Source organism: Mobula birostris, chromosome X, assembly GCF_030028105.1.
Source record: "Mobula birostris isolate sMobBir1 chromosome X, sMobBir1.hap1, whole genome shotgun sequence".
NCBI classification, from domain to species: Eukaryota; Metazoa; Chordata; class Chondrichthyes; order Myliobatiformes; family Myliobatidae; genus Mobula; species Mobula birostris.
This window is the reverse complement of record NC_092402.1, coordinates 42,606,756-42,624,495: the sequence shown is the minus strand read 5'-3', so window position 1 is coordinate 42,624,495 and position 17,740 is coordinate 42,606,756. Positions and strand designations below refer to the sequence as shown.

At 42.7% G+C, this 17,740-nt stretch overlaps 1 protein-coding gene and 1 pseudogene across 2 annotated transcripts in view; both read right to left on the bottom strand.

Moving 5' to 3' along the window:
• dhx58 (DEXH (Asp-Glu-X-His) box polypeptide 58) overlaps window positions 1–17,740 on the bottom strand; it is a 48,695-nt gene that overhangs the window by 12,699 nt on the left and 18,256 nt on the right. For both annotated transcript variants that reach the window (XM_072249720.1, XM_072249721.1), the window contains exons 3-8: window positions 17,351–17,555; window positions 14,999–15,189; window positions 9,743–9,859; window positions 6,844–6,970; window positions 3,019–3,210; window positions 149–402 (exon numbers count right to left, since the gene is read on the bottom strand). In XM_072249720.1, coding sequence (XP_072105821.1) covers window positions 149–402; window positions 3,019–3,210; window positions 6,844–6,970; window positions 9,743–9,859; window positions 14,999–15,189; window positions 17,351–17,555 — 1,086 coding nt within the window. The remainder of the gene's footprint in view (window positions 1–148; window positions 403–3,018; window positions 3,211–6,843; window positions 6,971–9,742; window positions 9,860–14,998; window positions 15,190–17,350; window positions 17,556–17,740) is intronic.
• Window positions 5,056–6,704, bottom strand: LOC140191822 (Y-box-binding protein 1-like; annotated as a pseudogene).

The following is a 17,740-nucleotide window of genomic DNA, read 5'->3' as shown; positions in this document are numbered from 1 at the left end:
GGCCTGAAACCAACTGTTTATTCCCCTCCATAGATGCCCCTTGACCTGTTGTGTTCCTCCAGCATTTTGTGTGTGTTGCTCAAGATTTCCAGCATCTGCAGAATCTCCAGTGTCTGTGACACAGCAAAAGTGATATTCCCCAGCTCACCTGAGTCATGTGCTTTGTCTGACTGCTAATGCCAGCCCCCGTTAAGCTTCTTGGTCTGATTTTAGCTGCCATCAACTGCTCACTTTTCATAATCCAGCCAAACAAGGCATGGGTGCTCTGCCGCGTCTTTGTGAAGAGGATTCCTTGGGAATTTGGGTTCTTAAATTGCTCCAGGAGTATATTCTCCAATCTGTCCAGCTTTGGATTTTCATAGTCTTTATTGTGCGCAAGTAGGAACAGCTCTTCAATATTATCTGGTGGATGAACCAGACGGCTTGTGAATGTAAAGAACACTAGAATTATCCATAACTAAATAGTTTGCATAAATTATCAGTATTCTGCTATCAAAGTTCAAAGTTCAAATTAAATTTATAATCAAAATACATGTATGTCACCATATACAACCCTGAGATTTTCTTGCAGGCATTCACAGTAGAACAAAGAAATACAATAGAATCAATGAAAAACTACAAAGGCTGACAAACAACCAGAAGATGAAAAACTGTGCAAATACAAAAAAAAACAAATAAACGAGTGAATGAATGAATGAATGATACTGAGAACATAAGTTGTAGAGTCCTTAAAAGTGAGTACGCAAGTTGTGGAATCGGTTCAGTGTTGAGGTGAGTGAAGTTAACCAAGCTGGTTCAGAAGCTTGATGGTTGAAGGGTGGTAACTGTTCCTGAACCTGGTAGTGTCCTGTACCCCCTTCCTGAAGGCAGCACTGAGAAGAGGGCACGGCCTGGATGGGCGGTGGTGGGGGGGGGGGGGCGGTCGTTGATTTTTGATGCTGCTTTCATGTGGCAGCGCTCCTTGTCGATGTGCTCAATGGTGGGGAGGGTTTCATCAGTTTTATGAGAAGGGTTGGTATAAAATAATGGACTTCCTGTTGTAAAGCTCTGTTCTTATTTTCTCCCTACAATTGTGAGTATTCCTAAATGAATCCACCAATCCAGTGACTATACTTTAATATGCTAGCATGGCAAAAGTTGTAGGGAAGGTACTTGACTGTGGAGAATTATAGCTAAACTTGGCTGTGCTCACCAGATGCCCACACAGTTCCAGCACAAGTTAATGAATAGCAGCCATGAGTGGAAGCTTGGCCTCTTCTTCCTACTCCCTTTCCAGGGTGGGTACTTAACTTATCCATGGCGTTGTACTCAACATGCGTGTCAACAGTAAGCTCTGTGTCCCCATCACCCCTTTGCTGCTTAGGCCCGAATGTTTCACAAGGCCATTGCTTTGAGTTCAAGTTTCTTTATTTTCAAATTACTTCAGAACTTTTCATGCCCTGGACTCGCACTTTATCCTGATAAGCACCTCTCACTCCTCAAGCACAGATATCGCCTTAACTGTCAAACCTCCTGAGTTTATGCAGTCAAATACCAAATACCAAGCCCACATATTCACCTCACTTGTGGGGTTGTGTGGGCACTGCACTTGCATATCCATAACATAAAATACTCTGCAGATGACAGACTGTCCACTGACATCTTCTACAAGCCCAATGACTCTCATAACTACCTCGACTATACCTCTTCCCACCCCGCCACATGCAAAAATGCCATTCCCTATTCCCAGTTCCTCCGTCTCTGCCACATCTGCTCCCAGGATGAGGCTTTCCGTTCCAGGCCATCTCAAATGTCCTCTTTCTTTAAGGATCGTGGTTTCCCTTCTGCTGTCATCAATGATGCCCTCACCCGCATCTCCTCCATTTCCCGCACTTTGGCCCTCACCCCATCTTCCCGCCACAACAACAGGGACAGAGTTCCCCTTGTCCGCACCTACCACCCCCCCAGCCTCCGGATCCAGCACACTATCCTCCACAACTTCCGCCATCTTCAACAGGACCCCACCACTAAGCACATATTTCCCTCTCCACCCCTCTCCGCTTTCCACAGGGATCGGTCCCTCCACGACTTCCTGGTCCACACGTCCCTCCCCACGGATCTCCCACCCGGCACTTATCCATGTAAGCATAAGTGCTACACCCGTCCCCACACCTCCTCTCTCCACCATTCAGGGCCCCAAACAGTCCTTCCAGGTGAGACAACACTTCACTTGTGAGTCTGTTGGGGTCATCTATTGCATCCGGTGCTCCCGGTGCGGCCTCCTCTACATCGGTGAAACCAGACACAGATTGGGGGGACCGTTTCGTCGAGCACCTCTGCTCCGTCCGCCACAACAGACAAGGCCTCCCAGTAGCCACCCACTTCAACTCTGCTTCCCATTCCCATTCAGATATGTCTATACATGGTCTCCTCTACTGCCATGATGAGGCTAAACTCAGGCTGGAGGAGCAACACCTCATATACCGTCTAGGTAGTCTCCAGCCCCTTGGTATGAACATAGAACTCTCCAACTTCCGGTAATTCCCTCCCCCTCCCTTCCTCTATCCCTATCTCACTCTGCCCCCTCCCCCAGCTGCCTATCACCTTCCTCATGGTTCCGCCTCCTTCTTCCACTACCCATTGTGTTTTCCCCTATTCCTTCTTCACCTTTCCTGCCTATCACATCCCTGCTTCCCTCCCCCACCCCTTTATCTTTCCCCTTACTGGTTTATCACCTGGAACCTACCAGCCTTCTCCTTCCCACCCTCCCCCCACCTTCTTTATAGGGCCTCTGCCCCTTCCCTCTACAGTCCTGACGAAGGGTTCCGGCCCGAAACGTTGACTGATCATTTCCACGGATGCTGCCCGACCTGCTGAGTTCCTCCAGCGTGTTGTGAGACTTGCATATCCACTCTGCAAGCTTCAGCTCACCCAAAAAGCCACAACGCAGACCTACACACGATCCACCGTATTTGGTAGGTTGCAGTGCCAGACTGCAAACAGGCCAAAATCACATAGCAAGTCTTAAGGCATGCTTACCATTGAACAGCTTAAATAGGAATCGATCTGTTTGATCCAGAACAGCTTTCGTTTTTTCTTCATTCTCGTAGAATCCCCCCAGGAAGTGAAGTGCATCAATCATCTGCACCGTGTCATTGATCAGAAGTGTGTCGTTGTACTTACGGAGGTGAAGCGCACAGACACGCTTCACTCTGTTGGACTCAATAGCACCTGGCACAGAAAAAAATATCAGACATTCAAGATTGGGAAGTCCAGTTACTTCAGAGAGCAAATAGACAGTTTGCAAGCTAATTATTGCTGACTGGTGATAACAGGTCCAGAGTTCATTATAGAATCATGGAATTTTATAGTACAAGAGGATGTTCGGTTCATTACATCCATGCCAGTCAAGAAAGAGCTATTCAGAATCAAATTCAAAGTTAGGTTTATTATCTCTTTCTTATATGATGTGAAATTTGTTGTTTTTCAATGGCAGTACAGTTCAAAAACATAATTACTATAAATACAAAATTAAAAAGCAGTGCAAAAACAAGGAATAATGAGATAATGTTCATGGGTTCATGAGCGTTTCAGAAATCTGGTAGTGGATGGGAAGAAACTGGCCCTAAATCGCTAAGTGTAGATCTTCAGGCTCCTGTACCTCCTCCCTGATGGCAGTAGCAACAAAAAGAGGGCATGTGCCAGATGTTTAGGTTTCTTAGTGATGAATGCCACCATCTTGCGACACTGCGTCTTGAAGATGTCCTTGATATCAGAGAAGCTTGTGCCCATGATGGAGCTGACTATGTCTACAACTCTCTGCAGACCTTTGCAATCCTGTGCATTGGAGCCTCCATCCCAGGTTGAGACGCAACCAGTCAGGATGGTCTCCACCATACATCCACAGAAATCTGCAGGAGTCCTTGGTGACATAATGACAAAGTAGAGCCGCCGGAATGCCTAAGCCAGGATTAAAACTAATGGCTTTCTTTTCATCCTGCAAACTACAGTATTTCACCTGCTCGACCAGTCATTTTTAAATATGATGAGCTTTTGTTTGTAAAAGAAAAAGTAATTTCCCCTCGAATCAATCCTCCTTGGTTACAGATCTCTCAGCTAAAGGAAATGGATGTTGTTGTGTACGTGGCTGTTTACACAACAATATCATTAATAAAAACACTGGAGACTGGAGCTACGTTAACAGGGTTCTTTACTAACTGAAACCGGACTGAACACACATGTACAGATCAATATGCGCCTAATAGCGCATGCTCAATGCGATGTATTACTACAATATTAAGTAGTCCTATATTATACAGTAGAGTATATGGTACACTCCTCCCCTTTTATTTTAATAGTGTATCAACTTTTTTTTTACTGGGGGCACTACGCTAAACAAATGTGTACCCTTAACATACAAACGCTTACCAATTATTTACTTAGTAAATTAATAATATAAAATTATAATAAAGTAACATAATAATAATAATTATAATAATTATAGCTCAAGTCTCTGGAGAGGGTCTTCTCTGCCCCTCTGGGTAACGTCTGTCAATAAATTTGTTTGTTTTAATACAGATTTCCATATAAAAGTCATGAAAGTTGACCTCTGAGCATAGGGAGTTTCCACGGTCTGCTTCACAGGTCACTTGCCACCAGCAAAAGAAGTGGTTGGTGATCTGCTGTCTCTGCTAGTTGTTCAAAAGTAGGGGCAATCCAATGACTCACATCAGTACTTTACCGTAATCTTTCACCATTTGATGAAGCAGTTGATTGAAATCCTGTTGTTCGTTCCATTGTTCTTAAGCTGCTGTTAAAGTTCAGTGTTGCTGATATTAAGGATTACCTGCAGTGCTATCTGTCTGGCTCAAGAGGGAGAATTCCTTCAGATGCACATTCAGCACAAGTGTGAAAATACAACAATAGAAACCTTACAGTTTGTTGCCAGAATTCGCTTCTGTTTTGATGCTGTTTCCCAACTTCTTTGTGCAAAACAAGACACATTGGCTGAGGACTCAAAATATGTACGTGCAAAAGAAACTTTCCTGCAAAGGATTAAGTGTATGATTCTCAATGGAGGAAATGATTGGTTCAAGATTTACCTTGAGCGAAAGCTGTTCTGTTTGAATGGAATTGATTTTGTCCTCTGTTAGGTTTACCTTCTCCCCCAGCAACCTGGTTTTCATTTATTTCACCACCCTCAGTAATTTCTCCCTGAGACTGGTTGCTATATTGTGGGTGGTGACCATAGCGACAACGAACAAAGTAAGGTGGGTAACGCTGTCTTCTGTAAGGAGGGCGATGTTGCTGATTTTGATAAGCTTGATTTTCTCCAGCTGTTGCTGTCTCTGTTCCATCTCCTTTCTCTCCACCTTCAATATTCTGTTGGTAATTACGTGGTGGACCTCGGCAGCGAGGGTTTCTGGCTGCGACGATAACGATTTCTGTCTGCGGCATATTGGCTTCCTTGGACTGGAACTCCTCCGGAACCAGTTACGTTTGCTGCTTCTGCCTTCCACTATGTCAAACTCCACAGTTTCACCATATCCAACACTGCGGAGGTATTTCCGTGGATTATTCTTTTTTATAGCAGTCTGATGTACAAACACATCTTCCTTTGTATCATTCTTGTTGATGAATCCGTATCCATTTCGTACGTTGAACCACTTGACTGTTCCAAGAACCTTTGTTGCAATGACTTTCTTCTCCCCAGGGATTTGGGCTTGTCTGGCTGTTGCCGCTGCTGCTGTTCAGGTTGCCGCTCCGTCTCAGCCTCACTCATGGTGTTGACGGGCTGCGTGAGGTGGTTGGGGCTCGGACCGGTCTGATGTGGGGGCTCCTGAGCTCTCTCCGCTCCTTTCTTCTCTCCAATAATATTCCTTTCCACTTTTGCTGTCTCCAGCTGCAGAAGAAGCTCTGCATTTCATATTCCTGCCTTGTATTGTTGATCTAGTTTCTTCATCCTTTTCTGATACTCCTGCAAAGTGCCTTCCTGTAACTGCTGTAGCTGTCTTTTGAGAGATGTCAATTTCTCCTGGTACATCTGCTCTTTTGCTTCCAGGTAGTCTTCATCATCCTGCTTATTAGCAATATCTGTCTCCCTTGCATCCTCTGTATCTTCATCCGAGTCGCAGCCACGGATACTGTGTTCGTCCCCATCGTCGACACTGTCTAGCTCCTCCTCGTCATTGTAATAGTCGACAATAGGTGAGAGGAGAGCTGCGGACATCTTCCCCGTCGAGCTGCCCTCCTTTGTTGACACATCTGGTGCCTTGATGGTGTGCCAATCCAACTGGATTTTTTCTGAGCCATTCCTGTCCCAGCAATGGTGGTCCTCCATTTTTCAGTACATAGAGGTTCAGCTGCTGTGTTTTGTCTCCGTAGGTCACTGTCACTTTAATTTTACCTTGTTTCACCTCAATGCACTGTGTAATTATCTGATCTCTATTAACAGTGTGCAAGACAAGCTTTTCACTGTACACCTGTCAATAATAAACCAATACCAGTCATTCCTGCTCAGTCTGTGTCGAATTTTCATCATATGCTAAATCTTAACCAAATTTCTCTTAAGATCCCCTTCTTCCAAAAAAAAACCTCAGACTATCACTATTTCTCCTCAAACAACAAGACAACAATTCTGGGCATTGAATTTGGATTATTCCAAAACAAAGGAACATTTAGAAGCTTACCTTGGTTTTTTTGGTAAATCGTATTGCTTCCTCCATTTTCCAATGGGCTATTTGACGCTGAAATTTCCTGATTAAAACTAAACAATATGGATATAGGGAGCATTTTATCTTACTTACCTTCTGAGCTGATGCAAATTGCTTATAAGCAAACAACCAGAAAATATTATCTCCTCACCTGTTTTTTCCAGCTCTACCACAGCTTGTTCATAAATCTGTGTCCCAAAATTCCTTGAGATTGAAGAATCACTTAGGTAGGAGTGAATTCTTGACATCATCGCCTTAATTTTGTCCCCAAAAGGGTCCTGTGAATGAGTCGGGAGAGAAAGTGAAAATGCAGAAAGAAAAAGCTGCAAAACACATTCTGCTTTTAAGAACAGATTTGTTAAAAGAAAATCTTTATCTGAGATCACTTTTTTCTTTGTTCTTGCATTCAAGTCTTCATATTCAATATCCTCCTTGAGTTATAAGTCATGAAATAGACAGTATGGACTCCATTAAAATTCAGTGTGTCAGTCTGAATGATATAAATGGGCAGTGGTGTTCTGGATAACTACAAAACACTTTCATTCATAAGATCTGGATGTTGATTGAATTATTATATTCTACACTACATTTCTCTGCAATGTGAAAGAGTGGGAAAGGGCTCATTCCATTAAGTTTTAATACAGGTGAATGTTGGTACACAGAACTAGCTGCATCTCTAGTCAAGTTGCTCCAGTGCAGGTACAACACTGGCATTGTCCCAAAATCCATAAAGGCAGCATAAATCAAATCTGGTCAATTAGGCCTCATTCAGCCTACTCTTAATCATTAAAGTGCTGCAAGGTGTTACCAAGTGGCTCAACAAGGCTTAATCTGTTTCACCAGACCTTAGCAAAGGCTTGGTCCAAGTATAGACCAACAAACTGGATTCCAAGGATGGGATGAATATGACTGTCCTTGACATCAAAGTTGCTGGTGAACGCAGCAGGCCAGGCAGCATCTCTAGGAAGAGGTACAGTCCACGTTTCAGGCCGAGACCCTTCGTCATTCTGTACCTCTTCCTAGAGATGCTGCCTGGCCTGCTGCGTTCACCAGCAACTTTGATGTGTGTTGCTTGAATTTCCAGCATCTGCAGAATTCCTGTTGTTTGTCCTTGACATCAAGGCAGCATTTGACTGAGTGTGGCACCGGGGGGCCTGGTAAAACTGAACGGGCATCAAAAGGAAAAAAAAACACTTCAGTGCTTGGAGCCAAACCTCACTCAAGGGAAGATAATTGAAATTAATGGACTAAGGTGTCTCTGCAGGATCTATGGAGTTATCTAGAACTACAGCATGTTATTCAAAGGGGCTGCCCCTTTAAGAAGGAAATTATAATAAAATTCTTCTCTTAGAGCAGGGGTCCACTGACCCCTTGCTTAGTGATATTGGTCCATGCTATAAAAAAGATTGGGAACCCCTGTTTTAGAGGAACTCATTGGAATTTTCTACCTCAGAGAGCTATGGACACATTGAACAGAATCCAGCTGGAGACTGGCGGACAGTGAAACCTAAAAAATGCCAAGGGGTAGGTATGCAGACAGCGTGAGAAAGTGGAGCTAGTGGTTTTCAGTCATTTCTCTTGAGCAGTCTAATCAATCACTCATGTCCAAAGCTCTGAGTGCAAAACAAAAAGTAACTCCAGCAATAGGATTATTTCCAGAGTTCCAGAATATACAAACTAGGCTTATATCTAAGTTTATTCAGAAAATCATTTCATTTAAAGATTAATGTTAAAGACTGGGCAGAATCTAATCCCGATGCCTGGATTATGCTCTTTTTCTGCCAACAGCAGAGTGCCTGTGCAGGGAAATCTGCCTACTGAAGATACTCCAAAATCTACAGGCATTTGAATGGAGGGGGATACAGAGAAGTCAGAAATATGCAAAAAAAAAGCAACAATTTCCTTTGTAAGTGATTCAGAGATATTGTGGAACATTCAAAGATTTTGATGCTTTCAACAGCTGGATAAATCAGGGGGCATGATTTAGCTGGATGATAACTTGTTTTGTCATTTTTTTTGGACAGAGCACTGCACGTGACAGTAGTGTTTCATATAGGACCTCATAGCTTTAAGCTTCAAGGCAGACCCAGATTGTGTTGACCACAGTAAATCTAATAAAGGTAAATTCACACTTACTGCACGGTTTGACACCTTGCTGCTGGTAGGAATTTCTGAACCAAGGTTGCATTCCATAATTCCATGTGCCAACATATCCAAAGTTACATAGCCAATCATGGATACAGCAATCCAATGAATCAAAGATGAATCCAGTGATACTGAGGTAAATGATCTTGTCATGATTTTATGAATAGGGATACAAACACAAGGGGACAAATCACACTCCTGCTTCTATTTCTTATATTCGATGCACTGAAGAAGGACTTTGGCATGCTGGTCTTCGTTGGTCAGGGCATTGAGTACAGGTGATGGGATATAGTGGCACCATTGTACAAGAGGTTGATGAGACTACACTTGGAGTATTGTGTTCTGTTTTGGCTGCCCTTTTATAGGAAAGATTATATTAAACAGGAGAGAGTACAGAGTCTTACAAGAATGCTGCCAATACTTGAAAGTCTGAGTTACAGAGAGAGGTTAGACAGGCTAGGACTTTATTCATTGGTGTGTAGAAGTTTGAGAGGTGGCTTTAATGAGGTGTATATGATAATGAGGGGTGTAGATAGGGTGACTGCATCTTTCTCCCAGGGAAGGGGAACTTAAAGCTAGAGGGCATAGGTTTAAGGTGCAAGGTGAAAGATTTAAAAGGAACCTGAGGGACATGAGCTGCCAGAGAAAGTAGTTGAGGCACTTTTAAACCAACATTCAAAAGATATTTGAATAAGTACATGGACAGGGAGGTCTAGAGGGACTTGAGCAAAATCCAAGCAGCTAAGCCGAGTTTGTGTGGGACTATGATCCCCATAGACAAGTTGGACCATAGGGCCTGTTTCCATGTTGTATCACTCTTTGACTCAGTAACACTGCACAGTGTTAAAAGTGTGGACTAGGTAATGTGATAATTTCATGGTATTTGTATTCTTTAAATTTTGTACCTGTTTTCTTTCTTCCGTAACATCATAGTTCTTTACAACCTGAGGGACTACTGCATCCAATTGTGGTTTACACTTTGTAGAGGACATGATAAACTGAGCATCCATATTGGCGCAGATCTGTGATTAACAATAAAATATGCATCAACAGATAACACTGGAGCTTTACTAAGTAGTTAATGTTAAACATGGCAATGCTTCAAAATTATTTTTCTTTCCTTCCATGCACATTAAGATTAGTTCCCTCTACTCCTTCAGCACTTGGCAAGCTGACCCTGACCTAGTCACTTGCAGAAGTCAAATGAGGAAGTCAGCAAAAATTGGAATCTCGAATGCGCTTACCCATTCACAATACATTAAAGGCCGCATACTGTAATTGGAATGTGAAAAGTGTCAAAACCAGATAAATCTGAGTTTTATTTCCATTGTGGATTAACTTTGAATCTGAATTTCAAAAACTCCTGAAGGAGGCAGAAGGCACACTATTTATTGCGAAGTCAAGTAGACCCTAGCCTGGGGTATTACACAATAGTGCGGGCTCACTCTGCGTTTAGTCTCATTGACCTCCATGTGAACCATTTCAAAACAGCCTTCTTTTTAAAGTATGACCTAATGAGCTTTAGCTAATTACTATAACCCAAGTGAGACAGAATTGATTAAAAGGATTATTCAGTCTATAACTATTATTTGAACTGTAAGATTGGATTGTGGCCTTTGAAATTACTCTCTGCCACTTGGTTTATGAAGTGAAAATCCTTATTAACTTGGGTGCTGTTGCGTTTTGAGCTGTGATCTTATTGCTGTCAAAAAGCATGCATCATGCATTATGTCAATGGAATGAAAGATGAACAATATGGCAAAACCAATCTTTACATTAGAAGATATAATTTATGCTGAAAATATAACTAACATTTTGCACTGAAGCTTTATTTATTTAATTAAGGAGTCAATATTTGTAAATGTGTCTGGATTCAAAGTTGCTTTCATGTACTATAATTTACCTCAGAGATGTCAAATGTTTCATTGCCACATATATGGGTTCCTATGTCAAGTGTTTCAATGATTGTTCTATCAACCTGATTATGTTTCAAGCTGCCAACACCAATCTGTTCTGACACAGGATTTACTCAATGAAGCAACGGTCCAAAATTTTTTAAGCAATTAGTCCAGTCCAAAACCTTCAGATCCATAAGACTTATGATGCCTGAGATTATAAACCCTAATCAGACTCACTATCATTCAACGATTCACATATTTCCATGTGTGTGATATAAAACCATGGAGGCAGAGGACCTGTTGATGGATCTGAAGCACCAAATCCTTCTGTTCACCTGACTAATGAATTCCCTATGGAGCCCAGTCTTGTGTCACTGTGGGAAACTTCCCTTCGGACCTGGCTCAAGATCCTTGATGCCAGTGATTTCAAAAGACTTCATGGGACACAGATTTTGGGGGGGGAAAAAACAGGGCAAAGGCAAGTTGCATTTTTTAAATTACCTTCCCTTATTTTAATCTTTGTAATAATTTTGCTTCAGATGAATATTTTAATTAGTTTTGTGTTTTATTAATTCATATTTCATTTGAAAAATATTTTATTTAGTTCAATTAAAGTAGTTTTGAAATGTTTGAGATAGTTACAAAATTTTAACATGATTTATGAATTCAGAGTTGCCAAAGCTGCAACCCTACATTTCAGGCTGTTTTGAAGACAAGGCCTCTGCATAATGTTGCTTGGATACCAACCTACCAACTGGACTCCAAAGAACTATACATGGCCCCACACTCAGTGTGACAATGTGAGTACCATATGTAACCTAGGTTAATATAACGCAAAGATGTAATGTTAGAAAGCTCCACCTATGAAGAGATGGAAACACGGTTTACTGAATTTAAAAAAAGAGAACTTGGGGGAAAAAAGTGCTATGTGAGAACGAGGTGTGGCTGACAAGGTATGGACAAGTGACAGAAACACAGCAAACTATAGAAACTGATTGTGGACAGTCAGCCATGATCACAGTGAATGGCGGTGCTGGCTCGAGGGGCCAAATGGCCTACTCTTGCACCTATTGTCTATTGTCTATAAACTAACTAAAGATATAAACTGTTAAAAGTGAAGTTAGTAGTTCGTATCTCTACCCTACTTACTGGAAATACTCAGGGTAAAACCCCTAGAGCAGAAATGATATCAATAAAAGGTTTATTGAAGCTACAGCTATAATGCGCATCAGCTACAGCAAGACGATATCAGCAGAGAGTGGTGTCCAAGATTTCTACTGTGTGCCCAGGAATTAGTTCTGTTAAATTATACCAAGGGATCTGGTGAGTTTAAAAACACTTTTACTGTTCCAAGTGTATAATTTGTGTGTGAAATGTGTTGTAACTGAGAAACGTTCAATGTGATATTGAATTATTTTGAAATGGAAAATAGAATTCATGTAAGAACTTACGGATTGTAATCCTGTTGTATACAGGTCAGGTTATTGCTGTAAGTTTTGTGAATCGACTTTCTGTGGATAACCCACTATTTCATCCATCAGACCAAGGAACGAGATCGAGGCACCAGCACGGGAACAAAATGTTTCAAGAAGCAGAGGATTTAGTACAATTGGATGTACAAGTTTATTTTTCATTCAAAGGATTTGAATTTGATTTTCTGGAAGAACTGATTATTTTTTCAAAGATTTTGATTAGTGATTGAATGAGATTTACTTTGTTAAAAAGTTGTGATATTGGAGCATTTGTCCTGAAAGGAGTTAAGAGATTTTCTTTTTGGGATTGAATTTGAATTTGTAGACATACTGACCTGAAACTGAAACTGAGGTTAAGAATAGGAATTGAATTAGCTTTCTAACTAACTAGGGATAAATAAAAGTGAAAGATTAGTCTGTAAACCTCAAAATAGGGGCATAACAATAGATCTAATTAGTTAGGGAAATTGGAGTAATAAAGGTTATTCTAATGAATTTCACTGATTCTAACTACAAACGTAAAAAGGAATTTGGTTTTCATTGACATCTGAGATTTAGAACCTAAACAGAATGTTGGAGTTTTGAATTGTTCTTATTCGTGTAAATATTTTGTATATACTGCTATTTTTATAAACAAAGTTTACCTCCAGAAGTGTGTGTTTTCTATTCACTCCCTCCTTCCGGTACCTAGAGTTTCTACTAGCACCTATTGTAGTACTGTGACACTCTCATAAACGGTGCTGCAACCAGTCACACTAGATAAGACGAGCACTACACAGGTGTTACACATGGGCAGTGATTCCTAAACAGCAGTTGTTGTTCAGCATGAGCTGGCCCTAAGTAAGCAAACCTTGGTAAACAATTATTTCATTTTAAGTTCTCTGGCCCCCACCACTTTTTTTTCCACCATGGATGTCCAGTCCCTATATACTTCCATCCCCCATCAGGAAGGTCTCAAAGCTCTCCACTTCTTTTTGGATTCCAGACCTAACCAGTTCCCCTCTACCACCACTCTGCTCCGTCTAGCGGAATTAGTCCTTACTCTTAATAATTTCTCCTTTGGCTCCTCCCATTTCCTCCAAACTAAAGGTGTAGCTATGGGCACCCATATGGGTCCTAGCTATGCCTGCCTTTTTGTTGGCTTTGTGGAACAATCTATGTTCTGAACCTATTCTGGTATCTGTCCCCCATTTTTCCTTCGCTACATCGACGACTGCATTGGCGCTGCTTCCTGCACGCATGCTGAGCTCGTTGACTTCATTAACTTTGCCTCCAACTTTCACCCTGCCCTCAACCTGGTCCATTTCTGACACCTCCCTCCCCTTTCTAGATCTTTCTGTCTCTATCTCTGGAGACAGCTTATCTACTGATGTCTACTATAAGCCTACAGACTATCACAGCTATCTGGACTATTCCTCTTCTCATCCTGTCTCTTGCAAAAATGCCATCCCCTTCTCGCAATTCCTCCGTCTCCGCCGCATCTGCTCTCAGGATTAGGCTTTTCATTCTAGGACGAGGGAGATGTCCTCCTTTTTTAAAGAAAGGGGCTTCCCTTCCTCCACCATCAACTCTGCTCTCAAACGCATCTCCCCCATTTCACGCACATCTGCTCTCTCTCCATCCTCCCGCCACCCCACTAGAAATAGGGTTCCCCTTGTCCTCACCTACCACCCCACCAGCCTCCAGGTCCAACATATAATTCTCGGTAACTTCCACCACCTCCAACGGGATCCCACCACTAAGCACATCTTTCCCTCCCCACCCCCACTTTCCGCAGGGATCGCTCCCTATGCGACTCCCTTGTCCATTTGTCCCCCCCATCCCTCCCCACCAATCTCCCTCCTGGCACTTATCCTTGTAAGCGGAACAAGTGCTACACATGCCCTTACACTTCCTCCCTCACCACCATTCAGAGCCCCAGACAGTCCTTCCAGGTGAGGCGACACTTCACCTGTGAGTCAGCTGGGGTGATATACTGCGTCCGGTGCTCCCGATGTGGCCTTCTATATATTGGCGAGACCCGACGCAGACTGGGAGACCGCTTTGCTGAACACCTACGCTCTGTCTGCCAGAGAAAGCAGGATATCCCAGTGGCCACACATTTTAATTCCACATCCCATTCCCATTCTGACATGTCTATCCACGGCCTCCTCTACTGTAAAGATGAAGCCACACTCAGGTTGGAGGAACAACACCTTATATTCCGTCTGGGTAGCCTCCAACCTGATGGCATGAACATCGACTTCTCTAACTTCCGCTAATGCCCCACCTCCCCCTCGTACCCCATCTGTTACTTATTTTTATACACACATTCTTTCTCTCACTCTCCTTTTTCTCCCTCTGTCCCTCTGAATATACCTCTTGCCCATCCTCTGGGTCCCCCCCCCCTTGTCTTTCTTCCCGGACCTCCTGTCCCATGATCCTCTCGTATCCCCTTTTGCCTATCACCTGTCCAGCTCTTGGCTCTATCCCTCCTCCTCCTGTCTTCTCCTATCATTTTGGATCTCCCCTCCCCCTCCAACTTTCAAATCTCTTACTAGCTCTTCCTTCAGTTAGTCCTGACGAAGGGTCTCGGCCTGAAACATCGACTGTACCTCTTCCTAGAGATGCTGCCTGGCCTGCTGCGTTCACCAGCAACTTTGATGTGTGTTGCTTGGCACACAAGGCCTCATGGCAACTGGTTAGCACTTCTGGTAAGAGGATGGACCAAGAACATAAATTTTCCCCAAAGCAGAAAACATTAAAGTTATGCACAAATAGTTGATGGTTGAGTTCATGGAAGTGTATTAACCTGTAAGATGTGGTTCACCGCTCTGTCAAATGTATTGGCACCATCAGTTCCAGGTGATGCTGTGAGTCCAAGGACTTGCGGTAAGTTGCTCACATTGTTATGCTTTGCTTCAATGTACCGGGCCATGATTTTGTTATACACACCATTCTTCTGAGTGTGATGACACTCATCAATTATCAGCAGAGAAAACTCTAAATTCAGAAAAATAACAAAAGTTATTTCCTAAAGAAAATCTGTTAATCTGGAAGTTACAGTTCCATATTTCACCTCTGTGGCCGAGTCTCTTCAAACTCAATGAGATTTTAATTTTCTTGAACTCTCTAACACCAGTCAAAACAAAATCTGTGGAGAGACACCAGAAGTTCATTACATCATGGGATTTCAGAGGTGTGTGTGTAAGGAATTTGTGTGTAGAAAAACATGTTCTAGCATATGGGTGGAATATGGGTGGAATATGGGAACTCACAAGAAGATTGTTGAGACTTCCATTAATATTTCTTTGGGACCCTATGATTATAGCACATGGATCTAAAGACTAGAAAATAACAACCATGAACTAATGGGACATGAAGTGCAGAGTATAAGCCATTAGTGTATAAGGTAGTTAAACTAAGAGGTGTATGGAGTGTCAGGGAGGGGTAGCACCTCTGGTGGGGGAACACGTCGTGTCCTCTTCAGGGCAGTTAGTCCACCTTTGGTCCCCACCTGGCACTCAGCTCTCACCTGTGGCTCCCCGTAGCTGTTTGCATGCGACAGCGGCCACACCCTGGGCAACGGCTTCGACAAGCCGGCTAAACCAGGTGAGGGTAGCCGACGGGTCTCAAACCCTCGGTGAGATAGGGAGTTGTCTATCCCAGCATGTGAAGACAGACTCTGGCGGATTGAGCGGACGAGACCAATGGAAGGTCCAACGGTCAAGAAGGCGGTCTCTGCAAGCGTCGTGGAACGTGTAGAGTAGGACAAGACACAGAAGATGTCCTGGTCATCCACTGCACCTAGTCCCATCTCCAGCCGTCTAGACTCTGTCTTGCCACTGGACCCAGATGGGAATTGGGAAGAGAGAGTGAGGCTGACGCTGCGCAACTCTCCCTCACTTAAATCCAAATCACGCGCTAGTCTCGACACCATCATAATGGTATCGAGGTCCTCATCAACATCGACGATGGACAAACACACAGTTAAACTCAAGTCAATGTTGGAAAAATACAGTGGTACACATAATGCTTTTAACATTCACCTTCCAACCAATCTGTGTCCTAGAAATATGCATGTGAATATTTGTTAACCATCTGGGATCAGATGTTGAATGATCAAAAGTGCCTGGGCAACTGGCATATTGGCCTGGAGAGAGAAATTTGATCACCAATCTATCTGTATGCAAAAGCAAAAACAAAAGCTGGAAGAACTCAGTGAGTAAAGCAGCATCTATGAAGGCGAAGATGTACTGTATGTTAGACATGAGGAAAGATTGCGTCATCTGGGATCACACTCACTGGAATTGAGAAGGATGAGAGGGGATCTTAAAGTTATGAAAGGGATAGAAATTATAGAGGCAGGAAGGTTGTTTCAACCAGTAAAGAAAACTAGAACTCGAGGACATAGCCTTAAGATTTGAGGGAATAGATTTAAGATAGAGATGAGGAGAAATTGTTTTTTTGGCAAGAGTAGTGAATCTACAGAATTCTCTGCCCGGGAAGCAGTAGAGGTTACGTCATTAAGTATTTTTAAGACACAGTTAGATATAAGTTTGCATAGCAGGGGAACTAAGGGTTAGAGGGAAAAGGCACGTAGGTGGAGCTGAGTCTGCAGACAGATCAGGTATGATCTTATTGAATGGTGGAGCAGACTCAATGGGCCAGATGACCTACTCCTGCTCCAATTTTTTACGTTCTAATGTATGTCGACTTTTCAGATCAAGACCTTGTATCAGGACTGAGAGGGAATTGGAAAAATAGCCAATATATAGCAAAGGCATGTGACAGAGGATGGTAGGTGATAGGCTGGGGAGGAGATGATGGGTTGATGGAACCAGATTGGGGAGGTGAGTAGCAAAATGACTCATTTGTCTGCTATGCACATGATCAAAGCCTTCCATTGTAAACCTGTTCAAAATTAAACATTTTAGCACAATACATAATCCTGAATCCTTTGCCAGAAGGGAAGAAACAAATAATACTAGTTACCAATGCATCCTTTACACCCAGGCTAATTGAAACAAGTCATCCCATCGAGCTTATCCGGTTAATTGTTAAAAGTGCAACCATGTGGTCTACTTTCCCTCCATGCAACACTTTATAAACCAAATTGCTTCTACTCTGAAGGGCACAGAGCTGGAAGATTAAATTGTTCTACCTGTTAACTCTACGTGCTTTTCTTCTTCTGTGCAGATCAGTGAATTTTGCAGGATCTGTGCTGTGCAGATGATAACATCATTCTTCCGTACAATGTATGCAAATTGCTCCTTAAGCTCAGTGTCACCGGATACTGGAATCACTTTATACCTGGGTGTTAGGGATGGCTTAAACTCTTGTTCATAATGCTGATTCACCAGAGGCACCTGTAAAATGAGTTCCCATCATTTTGTTTACCATACAGATACTTATATTTCAGTACGACTGATAAGCTTCTTTCCAACTGTGATAAGACTGCTGAACGGATCCTGACCCGGATCTGGGCCGTACCCTCCAAATATCCAGACCTGCCTCTCAGTTTTTTTGCACTACCTTACTTTCCATTTTTCTA